The following is a 12,041-nucleotide window of genomic DNA, read 5'->3' as shown; positions in this document are numbered from 1 at the left end:
CAACAGACTCCTCATACATCATTCTATTTATCATTTGTCAATCTTTGTCTCAAGCAACTCGTTATCTTGGTTCTATTTTGAGGTCTAGTGACCTCATATCTCCAAAGTTCCACTCACAGCCCAGCTTCTCTCTCTCTTTTTTTTTTTTTTTTTTTTTTTTTTCCTGGGATTGCTTTGTTTGAAAGGAAAGGATGTAGCCTGGACATTCAGCTGATGTGTACCTTTTCATACACTGCTATTTTTCTCACATAGCTTCCTCCTGCATACTGGTACTCAGACTTTGTGCTGGACAGAAGAGGAGTCCACAGAACCTGGCAGGAGGCCTGGCTTTGAATTACATGCTGACAGCTCATTTTTCATACCAGAGGGAAGGCAAAGTCGGCCTGTGAGCCTCACCTCACCATAAGACAGGTGAGCAGAGATGCCGGTGATAGCATGAAGCACACTGTACATCACTCCTCTGTGAAGAGAAAATGTTCCTCAAGCCTCTGACTACAGCAGTTAGTTTGATGGGCCCGTTTTTCAATTAGGCACCAGGCCATCAGTTCTTTGTACTTTATAGGGCTTATGCATTCAGCCATCAGCCACCCAGGCATGGTGGCATGTCACAAACACTCACACAGTGAAAGCACCTCAGAGAAGTACCACCTTGGCATTTACTGCCGGAGTGGGAAACACCCACCTTGAACATCTGGAGGTTGGTGTCTGGCACTGCCCACCTGGGCACTAGCACACATCACTCTGCTGGGATCCTGAGAGTGGCTGTTAGGATCAACAAGTAGTGGAAGATGGGGCAAGCTGTGGAGGGGCCCAGACACCTTAGGGAGCTTCTAGTCTCGCTGGAATGGGAGCAGTTGGCTCTTGTCTGTACCAGGCTCGCAGGGCCTGTCCTGCCCTGACAACCTGGTGAGCACTGCCAGGGTTGAATGAGCTGTCCCTGTGCTTTAGCTGGTGCCAGGACAGGTCCCAGCCAGGCAGGTGCAGGGACAGAGATGAACATGGGGCAACACAGGCTGAACAGGAGTGACCCACTGGGCATAAGCCTTTACTGACACACTATGGGGACTGCCATGTCAGAAGATTTATTAATAAAAAAAGTCACAATAACTTACTCCCTTTGCTGGACAAAGGGCTTGGTATAAAGCGCTCTGGCCTCCTAAAGTAAGACAGGTGGGAGGTGGGTGAGTGTCTCTTGTCCTCTGAGGTCATGGCCATCTCCTGCCCCAGAGGGGGAGTGCAGGCAGTGCAGGAGCTACTGGCCACCCAGGGTCAATGCCATGGGTCCTGGTGCAGGAGCAGCCAGGTGTCACTGCCCATGGCTGGTTTGTGGCCAGCACAGAGACCAGTATGGGGTGCAGATGCAGAGTATATGGAGACCACAGGCACCAGATGCCAGAGGATGCGGGAAGTGCAGTGGAAAAGGAGAGAAGGTCTGCTTCTTTCTATGGTGCTGAGGGGTCTGTGGAGCAAAACAGCTGAAGCAGCAGGACAGCACCTGCCTACAGGCAGGGGGATGTGGAGCTGGCTGGAAGCAGCCCTGCCTGCCACCTCACACAAGGTCTAGCCTGGCAGAGGCAGGAGGTTGGCTGTAGCTACTTGTCACACTCAAGATCCTGGGCCCCCTCAGCACCCTGGTAGTGAGTCTCGCAGAACTCCTGGATGCGACTGCAGGCCTCCAAGATCATCTCCTCAGGTACAGTGATTACCACACGGAAGAAGTTTGGGTACTCAAAGCACTGAAATGATAAAGAATGAGACTGGCAGATTATTTGGGATACTGTTGCTGTCTCAGAGCCCTGCCTTGGGGCCACATTCTATATCAACAAGTGAAAATGGTCAGCACAGAACACAGAGTGAGGATGGCATGGTTGTACTCTCACTCCATTAGACTGATTGTTCCATTCCAAGCATATCTCCCAGCTCCCTCTGTAAAACTTATTAGTGCAGACATAATGCTGTGCCAGTCACAGGCCAAAGCACTGTATGGACAGGGAACAGTCCATAAAGAGGTAGGGATTCCTCCCTTCTCCTCAAAGGGTTAGAGAGGATCAGAGCTGGAGAGTGTCTGAGGTCTTAGGAATCAGTGCAGGATGTACAGCAGGATGGACGTAGGCACAGACATGATTCTCAGGTCTGTAGTCTCTTCCTACAAGAGTGGGAGACTGGAAATGGAGCATGTGAAGGAGCACAGGTGGGAGCAGTCCCAAGGCCTCTGAGAGAGTGACTTCAACAAGGAGGTATGGGGGTACCTACAGTTCAGGGATACAACTCTGCCAACATCTGAAATAAAGAGCAAGTCTGGGACAATCCTGGCAGCTTGATCAAGGACTGTTAGTGAGCTGGAACTTGCCAGTTGCCATCCCTACAGTGCACTTGGACCTCACAGGCAGTACATACATACCATTACAGACCATGGACATTGCATACTAGATTCCCAGACTGTCCCCAGAGCTCAAGGATGCAAACTCTTATTGTTTCTCTCCCTGTGCTTAGAGCCCAGAGATGCTTGGGGCTCTCAGAGTCAGGGGCTCTCAGTGTCAGACTCACCGTAGCTGGCAGACAAAACACAGACTGCTCCGAGATGAGCCGCTCAGTGAACTCCACGTCATTTTCAAACTCAGGAAAATGCTCCATTTCAATTTCAACCTGCAGTAAAAGGATAAAACATGGCAACCAATACTATATACCATGTCCCTGTTTACCCACATTGCTCAACAATTCCCCAACTAAGTGCAGCTGTCTGTCCTCAGAAACTTTTGCTCATCATTTGGGCTGAGTTGAACATGAGAGACAAACAGAAACATATCAATGAAAACTGGAGCATTTTTAAGAAGTAAAGTAAATGTAAAACTAACTGCCCAAAGCTGGAATTTCAGTTAAGGACAACTTTAGTCAAAAGCTGGTAGCATGGATACCAGAACCAATTAGAAATGAGAAGGGATAAATAAGATAAGGAAAAAAAGTGTGAAAGAGAACTCAACCCAATATCTACCAGTAATTCCATCATGCAAGAAATCCATAAGGTAAGAAAAAGAGATTGAAGATAAATTAATGAGGGTTTTTTTTGTTGTTGTTGTTGTTTGTTTGTTTTAAGACAGCAAGGCCTAGAATACTATGGAGAAAATAATTCTTTGTGGTGATGAAATAAGTGTGGATGATAGAACTGGTAAAATGACAAAGAAAATAAGAAATGCTCAATAACTACTTCTGTTCAGTATTTGGAAAACAAAAAGACCGTCCCATTATCACATAACCAAAGACATCTCATGAAGATATTCATAAATAAAACAGGTGAGAGATAATTTGCATGCAGGTCTGAAAAAGCCAGGAGAAGAAAAATTTTACCAGCTGATTTCATAATGGAATAAGTGTTCAGGTACTACAGAAATACTAGAGGTGTGAACAAACCTTATTGCTATCCCTCTACATAAGCAGCATAGAAATGACTGTAAATCTGGGTAAGATTGGCTACTAGCAAACTGATAAAGATTTATCTATTGAGTATGAGTGAGACTGATGTTGCAGTATATTTCCGAGTTTACCATTTTTAAAGCTGATAAAAATTAAGACATTATGAGATCAAAATAAAAGAAAAAAAATGTACTGAACTTGGGGCTTAAATGTTTCAGTGGAGTTTGTTAAGATGAGAAAGGAAATTTCACTACACTATAAAGAGTTAAAAAGAAAAGACAAAAAAAAACCAACACAAAAACAAACCTAACAGATACTGGAGAAGGCAGAAAAAGAGGCAACAGCATAGGTAGAAGACAGCTGTGTAGAAGGAAGGTTACGCTTTTAGCAGCAGGTATGATAATTTGGTGTGGTGCAGGGCTTCAAATCCAGGTAAAACAACATTCTTTTGCAAAGTACAAGTCCTTGAGTTCTTTGCACATTCAAGATGATGAAATGTACCAGCTTCTGCTCAGTGAGAAGTAAGCAACATATCCTGGCCTTCTAAAATGACCAAGGGATGATTCCACTGTGCTGGGCAATGTGAAGATGCATGGAGACCTGGTGTCGAGTATTACCCTGAAGCCATTGGTAACTACAATTAAAGAGTTCTAGGATAACCACTGATGACTGGAATGGCGTTTCACTCTCCTCACTTACCATCAGGTACATGGCTCCAGCAGGCCGAACAGGCTGGAGACCTGGGATAGCTGATAGAGCAGCATAACAAAGGTCAGCGTTGGACTGAAAAGTAGAAAGGAGCAAGTTCAACAACAGGAGAAATTCTAGGAAGCTGATTAGCAAATGGAAGCCAAGTTCTGGACCAGGACTACGAACAAGTTTGCCCACTGCAAATAAAGGGGCAAGGAATGCAAATAGTATGGGTGATTATGGCCTTGAGTAAGGCAGACATCACTGAGCTGAACTCAGCAAGTCAGGGCTTAATGCTCCACCACCTGGGTCACCAGCTCTAGCTTCAAGGCTGGGCTGTCTGTCATGGCCAGTATTCCTGCCACAACAACAAGGTAGAGAGATACTGATTCCCCCACTCCAAATAACACCTGAACAAACTACTGACCTGTTACAGCCTGATTACCTTGAGGATGCTGAGGGTGTTGTGGTAGAATTCAGGGGGTGTTCTGTGCAAGATACGTTCCAGTGCTCCCTGGACAATTGTACAGGGTCCTAGGATCCTTTGGCTCAACCTGATAAGGCCATCCCTGATCTGAAAGAAATATGGTGATATTTGCAGACTGTGCTAAGACTGTGCTTTTCTGAAGGCTCCAAGGACTACTGTCTGTAGAAGTTCTCTTCAGTAAGCATATGGAGTCCTTCAGAACATTTACTTGACTACATGCCAGGTATTTGCAGACTATTCACACTGTCATTCTCCGTTCCCCAGTTGAAGACTGTAATGCCAGCAAAAATATCCTTTTGATCTTCCCAGTCTGACTTAAAACAGTTAATATTCTGACTAAATAAAACCAGAGCTAATCCAAATACCACTTTACATGTCCATTAGGTTTGTGCCCACACTCCACACTTTCAAAGTCAGCTAGGGAGAACCAACGTTAGCTTTTCTGCTCACTCACTGCTGGGTAGAAAGGTCACTGCAGTAGTTGCAGTGTTTGCTCTCGTAACATGTATGAATAGCCAGACAAAACGCTGGCTACATGGCTTGGAATTTTTGTCCAACTTTTAAGAGAAAAATTATGAGAGCACACAGACCCAGAGACTGCTGGATAAACCATGAAATACCATCAATGAACTCTGGAGCTATTTGAGAAGAGAAGAAAGCAGAAGCACACAAACAAGATGAGAGTAAAAGGCAATATATGGGTGCAGATTAAGTAAAGAAGAGACATAAAAACACAACATGTGAAGAAAAGCATGTAAGCAATTGGGTGACATCCACATGAAAGCAAAAGAGCAGTACATGCCTCTACCAGTGAAAGCCCTGCTGATCCACACACTGAAGACATTGCAGATCTGTTGTCATGACAGTGACATTTGGCAGTTCTCACCTCATTACCAAAGATGTCTCTCCTGTCATGGATTAGGATCCAGCCCATCCGCCAGCCAGGGACTAGCCATCGCTTTGCCAAGCCACCACAGGACAAGATTGGCACATTGGTGCTGAGAGTTGCAATGGGTTCATATTTGCAGTCAGCAAACACCTGTGACAGGTAACTATGTTAGGGTTGTCACTGTCTCTCACTGTGAAAACTGGGGGGACTGTGTGCATGAGACACAAGAAATGAAGCAGGACATGAAATGTACACCCAGGACAGCATATTACAGGCATGGGCTCAGGCACAGTACAGGGTAGAGAAGATATCTGTCACCTCTGAAGACCTTGCTGCCATGGCCAAAGGGCAAGTGCAACAGAAAGGACAGGCAGTGTAAGGGTGCAAAGGACTGTGATGGACACTCACCATGTCTCCATAGATCTCATCAGCAAGGATGGGCACGCACTGTCTTGATGCCACTGTGGGAGAGAGGGCATTCAGCCTAGTCATCCTGTGTCCTCCATGGGAACAGACCTGCCGTTTTCTACAGGGCCTGGAAGATTCTGAGGGAAATTCTGCCCAAGGACAGAGGGTCCCTCTCTTTCTCCTACAGGGTGAACACTTGGAGAGCCCTGTCCTGACTGAGCCTATTTCTGCTCTCGTGTAGATAGAGGGAGCACAGCTCCTGCACTGGCAGGCCAGTGCTCAGGAGCCATAGGGCTTCCTATGAACACACTTTCTGTGGAGACAGAGTGGAGAAATAAGTGACCCAAGCCAAACCAGCCATCTAAAAAATACCAAGACACACGTTCTACATGTTCTTGTCCAGAAAAGGCAAACTCTTCATACTGAGTAAACCCAGCATGCAGTCCAAGGCTGCAGTCAGTCATGAGGTAAGAGGCAAACCCCTGGACCACAGAACTGCTTCATGTAGTACTGCTGTTACACTGTAGGACAGCCACAGCCTTGCAGAAACACAGTGATTGAGGCACTGGCAGTTTGGGCAAACACTAGACTGTAGCCAAGGCCCAGCTACACACATGCAGTCTTACCTGCCAGAATCTTCTGGAGGTGGCTCTTGCTGAACACAGAGCCACAGGGGTTTGATGGGTTGTTCACAATTACACAAGCTGTTTTCTCATCCACCAGGGACTCCAAGTGCTTCAAATCAATTTCCCAGGACTTCTCTGGCTGATGAAAGAAGAAAAGGGGAAGTAGAGTGGAGGAATTGCACTTACTATACAGAGTGAGGTTTGAAAAGGTGCCCAAGGATGCTCAGATCATATTTACCCATTTCCCAGGCAGGCTCAAGATTTTTATTTATTTATTTTTAAGAGGCAGAGGTGTCAGGACTGCCCTCTTCAAGCTTGCCACCACTTACCATGAGATTGTAAAGTTTAACTTCAATTCCCATGGACAGTGCCAGAGTCTTGTAGAGAGAGAAGCCAGGCCGTGGCACCAGGATGTTCTGGCCTGGGTTAGCCAGCACTGCCAAGGCAAGTTCTATAGCCTGGCTGCAGCCACTTGTTAAGATGACATCCTGCAAAAAGCACACAGGAGTGAGTGGAAAGCACAACCACTCTGAGGATCCCCAGCCACATGGAATGAGTGTGGAGCCTGACTGAAGTTGGCTAAAGAACTTAACATCCTTCCAAGAAAGGAGAAAGAGATTGGTCCAAGGCAGGGAAAGGGAGCAGCAGTTTCACGTAGAACAAGACCATGAGCTACCCACGGGTCCCACGGCTGGACAGGGAACAAGAGCTGGGACAGGGTCCCCATGCCACATGGGCTAGGCATGGGCAGCAGCACTCTGCCTGTACTGCAATGGCAGTACCTCGGCTGGACACCAGTACCTGGGCCTCCAATGGTGCCTCTGGGCAGTTGTAATATGCAGCCACTGCTTCTCGACAGGACTGGTAGCCTGTGGAGAGAAGAACCACACATGACAGACAGGTTTTTACAGAACTTTTTTTTTTTTTTTTTTGCCAGGACAAGGTTCACAGGTGCCTGCCCAGCCTGGGTAAGCCCGTTTGTTAATGACACTGTCTCAGGGTGGCAGAGACCATCCTGCCTCAGGCCAGGCAGCATGCAGCCTCAAGACTGGGCCAGGTGTCTCACGAGAGAAGACAGGCCCCAGACAGAGGGGTGGTTTTTGCCCCAGCATGTGCTGGATGTGGAACACAACTGAGCTGGATAGAATGTAGCCAGGGAGATGTTTTTACCCAGTAGGAAGCCAAGTCTTGTTGCATGACCTTCACTTGTTTAGTGGTGGTACAAGGGCAGCCCTCCCTGCACTGGGTCCTCATTGTCACGGAGAATTCTGTGAGGCAGGTGTGATTTGTGCTCTGTGTATGCTGTTAGCATTAACTGCAAACAAGGCTCATTCTCTGTAAAGGCAGGGAATGCAAGAGGAGTCATGGTCAAGGCATACCAGGAAGAACTTGGCTGCAATCCATGGACAGGAGATACAGTCCTAAGGCCTTCTGTGTTGCTGAAGCCTTGCCTGCTCTAAGGAAGCAAACACAGCTGATTGTGGGAGAATCTGGGCATTGGTAGTATCTCAGGGAAAACACCTATGTGATGCCTTCTCAACCAGATCATGCAGGGAAGGGCACTCATGGCACCTGGGAGGTACACATTTGTGAGCTCATGGGACTGCTGACAAGGGCAGCTGCAGAGTGCTACCAGAGAGATGTCTGTGGGTTCCATAAACCTGCTGTGGGGAAGGATCTGCCACATACCTAAACTATGTCAGCTTACCAACAGATGGAGCATAGCCATTGTAACGTCCTGAGTCCAAAGCCTCCTTCATAGCTTGCGTGACCTCATCATTTGTGGGAAGGTTTCCAAAGACTGTTGGGTCTCCTTTTCAAAGATTGAAAAATAACAAAAAACAGCGGAAAAAAAAAATCAGTTCTCACTGATCTGTGGCAGGCACAGAGCTGCAGAGCTGTGTGGCAATCTGGCACATTCTGTTGTTTCCTGCAAGCCTTGTGGTTCAGAGCCCTGCAATCTGGCAGCCCCACAGGCCACCTCACTGCTCAGAGGCTTCAGCCACAGCACTGTGCTCACCTAAAGACAAGGAGATCATGGCTTTCTTTGGATTGGGCTCCACCTTCATGCTGTCTACGATGGCTCTGACAGGATTGAAAGTCTTCTTTGACATTTCAGAAGCCCTGACAGCCCATCTTGGCTTCCGGCCCTTCACCTTTCCCAGTGACATGCTGTTTCCATTGGTCTTGAGATGAATATCCAACAGGGGGACATGATCTCCTTGGCTGTTCACTTGAATCAGGTACGAGTCCATCCTGAAAGTTGTTAGTGGTAAATGCATTTCCTGAGCTTAGTTAATACATGCCAGATGAAGGCAATGCCTATCTGGGAGGCACTGCCTATCACTCTCCAAAACCAAAACTTCTGAAAGCTGCAGAACTGCTTACTGCCTACGTGCAAATCAGTCCCTAGCAGCAAGTGGAGCTGTACTTAGGACCAGGAAGGAACGAATCTCCACACACAAATGAGCTCACAATGGAGTGGGAAAGATAAAGGCATTTCCCTGTGCTAGTCATATTGCTTCTTAGTATGGGGGCAATTGCTGTGCTGGAGAGGAGCAGTCCTGCTAAATCATACATTCATCATCTATTAGTTAGCAGCATACTGTAGTCATTGCATGGCTGCAGATTCAGTGTTCTGCTGATAGGAGGGCCAGGTCTTGCATTGCTCCCCCCACCTGCCAGCTATTAACTTGCACACTCCAAGTTGTAACCCAATATGTATGTGTACCGCACCCAGAAAGTCCCTCCAGCCTGCAGATAGAAACACAGTACTGTTAAAATTAAACCTTAAATAACAAAAAAGTCATTCTGATGCCATCTTATCAGGATACAATTAACAGTGTTAGGGTGTAGGTTATGGACACTTGTCTCTGTCAGCAGAGAGCAGCACTCCAGTCCAAACCAGACTCCAGACCAAAAGGCAGTGCTTAAAATCAATGAAGAAATGCTGGTGGGGTCACAAGGGAAATCAAGGTGGTGACACCATCCCAGGCAAAGTGCCTGCAGTCCTTCCTGAGGCTGGGTAACAAGCAAGGCACAGCAGAGGAACGGTTACCTTCTAGACCTCCAAAAGTGGGCAGGAAAGCGTCTTACGTACTTGAGCATGTATACTCAAATTACCACCTAGTCCAAACCAGCAGAAGCTTAAGAGCTGCTGCTAGCCCAGGAGGAGGTTAGGGACAGGGCTGGCAGAGACCTCCTTAGCCACCAAGCCTATTCTCAGTGACATCAGAATTGTGCCTTGTAATCCTTTCATCAGCTGCCCATAGTCTGCCTCTGCAGGGCTCTTTTTCTCTGCTCCACTAAAAGACAATTCACTGAACTGTGACCCATTCCTGATGGTAGTTATATATAGCCCCATCAACTGTTAGATGCCATCTTCACACATATTCCCAATATGACAAACAATGGAGCTAGCTGACCTTCCCAACACTGAAAAGATTGTTGCATTACCTGGTTCAGGCAGGATTTGCCACGTGAACAAATATCTCACTGATTCAGTAAGGTTTGCTCATAGAGATGCCCCGTGCTGCTGAAGTTACTCTACCAGCAGTGCTTCCTCTTTAAAGCAACTGAGATAGATCTAACAGGTGGTAGTGACAAATGACTACTTCTAATACCTTCTGGGTGTCCTTTGTACCAAAAGAAGAGTAACTGAAGAACTACACTGATTCTTCATAACTGCATAAAAACTGAGAAAATAAACGAGCCATGTGTCTCTGTTCAACAACAGAGATGAGTCCCTGTGTACAATGCACATCTCAGCAGAGCCTTCAAAACACCTTGCAACATGCAAAGGGAAGTTGCATATGCAGGCAGAATAGATGCCTTCAGCATAGACAGACAGGGAAACACTCCCCGCACATCAGCATCACCAAAGAAGGTACAAGAGGATTGTACCTTACCTTCTAACAGCAGAGAGAGGGAGTCACCAACAAGCTTAGAGGTCCAGTCCCTACTTTTCATCCAGGACAAATCTTGAGAAGGAATTCCTGCAAATTCTTGCCCATGAAATAAGCCCCCAAACTGGGCGTTGGGACAGAATCCTTTAGCCATTGGCTCACAGAGAGGGCTGCTCTCTCCACCCAAAAACGCCCTCTCCTCTGTAAGCATGTTCACTGCAAATACCTGGAACATGCCTGCACATTAACTCTTTCTGAGTTAGCCTACAGAGGGCCACAGCTTTGCTTCCTGGAAGCCCTGGACCATCACCCATCTGAATTACTTCCCTCTGCACTCGAAGGCTTGATGGTAGGGGAAGAGGAAGAATCCCATAGCGCAAAGCCCAGTATTCCAGCCCTAGCATCTTGTAACACACCAAGAGTGGGTTGGTGGACTCTGAAACCAGCAGATAGTATTGGCATGTTCTGCCCACTTCAAAGGCTGGTGGCCAGTTCTTAATGCTGAGAAAAGACACTGTTGCACTGTTACATAGAGGGGATATCTTTGCCTGTAGGATGACGGGAGGGAAGCATTTCCCTAGCAGGTACCAGGAGTTGAAGGGTTAAAGGAAGCTCAAGTTACCTTTTTTGTTGTTGTTGTTTGGTTTTGTTGTTGTCGCAATGCCCAAGCAAACTCTCATCATTTTGGCAGATAGAAGAGATGATGAAATTCGCTCTCCTTTGATAGCACTGCAGAGCACAAATGATGCCATTACCAGAAGGCTTTTTCTTCTTAAGTTATGTAAAATCTACTCCTTCTTGTCCCTTACCTGCTACAGACCAGGGATAAATAAGAAAGCCACCCTTCCCGTCTTCCAAGGGCTGCTACAAGTCTTCCTCTACTGCCCTGACAGCAAATGGCTAGAGATCAAAGAGCTTCTTAGAGAAAAGAGGCATTCTACTGTCTCCTGGCAAACAGACTGCTGACACCTCCATTGCACAGGTCAGCAGTAATCAAATACCCACTCTGTTCTTGTGTGGGAGGAAGGAGGAACACCTGTGCTTAGCACATGCCCACTGCATTACCAGCAATAAGGCTGCATCTCCCCAGGTGCAGTGGTGTGTCCCTCTCAGTCCTGGCCATGGGTCTGGGGTAATGCTGCTGGGGAGTTGTGGCCTGCTGTTGGCTTCAGTACTATACTGGGTGCTGCTGAGGGCACAACAGGGGCTGATGACGTGGGTTCTGGAGACGGGCTGTGACCTGGTGGGTTGCAGCTAGTGGGGCTGGACAGACACTCCTGTCCCAGCTTGACTGGCAGGCCTCCCACAGCAGCCACCCCTGGGGGCTTTGGACAACGAATAACACCTTTCAAAAACATCTAACATAGAAATATTTTGTTTTGAAGCTTTGAAGCTGTTTATATTCTCTTCTGTTGAGAGCTGCACAGCTCTAGTTTTTCTCTCTTCTTTTTCTGAAGCCTGAAATAGATGACCTTCAGAAGCTCGTGTGTCCCCTCCAAGCACCTGTGGGTAATTTTCTCACTTCTCCAAGCTGGCCTATGCTGTAGCTCTACCAGGGTTAAATGTGCTGCTGGGAGGTCTCAAGGACGCTGCTGCATGTTCTGCCTAGCAACAACCCTGAATGT

At 47.1% G+C, this 12,041-nt stretch overlaps 2 protein-coding genes across 6 annotated transcripts in view; both read right to left on the bottom strand.

Annotated features, from left to right (window-relative positions):
• CHST4 (carbohydrate (N-acetylglucosamine 6-O) sulfotransferase 4) overlaps positions 1–2,602 on the bottom strand; it is a 19,027-nt gene extending 16,425 nt beyond the window's left edge. The window contains exon 1 of the mRNA XM_046899692.1: positions 2,548–2,602. The gene's annotated coding sequence lies outside the window, so the exon portion shown is untranslated. The remainder of the gene's footprint in view (positions 1–2,547) is intronic.
• On the bottom strand, positions 1,067–12,041 carry TAT (tyrosine aminotransferase). Of its 5 annotated transcripts, XM_025154347.3 has the most exons (14): positions 11,422–12,041; positions 11,226–11,316; positions 11,039–11,145; positions 8,532–8,767; positions 8,220–8,324; positions 7,313–7,380; positions 6,841–6,999; positions 6,512–6,650; positions 5,886–5,938; positions 5,475–5,627; positions 4,547–4,675; positions 4,111–4,194; positions 2,548–2,646; positions 1,067–1,736 (listed from the first exon to the last, which is right to left on the bottom strand). In XM_025154347.3, the coding sequence occupies exons 4-14, from the start codon at positions 8,764–8,766 to the stop codon at positions 1,593–1,595; spliced, it is 1,368 nt and encodes a 455-aa protein (XP_025010115.1). In that variant the 5' UTR covers position 8,767; positions 11,039–11,145; positions 11,226–11,316; positions 11,422–12,041; the 3' UTR covers positions 1,067–1,592. The 5 variants fall into 5 exon arrangements, with proteins under 5 accessions (XP_025010115.1, XP_046755645.1, XP_414240.1 ...); XM_046899689.1 differs by lacking the exon at positions 11,226–11,316 and having other exon boundaries at positions 11,482–11,550; XM_414240.7 differs by lacking the exons at positions 11,039–11,145; positions 11,226–11,316; positions 11,422–12,041 and adding an exon at positions 10,420–10,500.

The sequence above is a fragment of the Gallus gallus genome, chromosome 11 (assembly GCF_016699485.2).
Source record: "Gallus gallus isolate bGalGal1 chromosome 11, bGalGal1.mat.broiler.GRCg7b, whole genome shotgun sequence".
NCBI lineage: Eukaryota > Metazoa > Chordata > Aves > Galliformes > Phasianidae > Gallus > Gallus gallus.
This window is presented reverse-complemented; position numbering and strand designations above follow the sequence as displayed.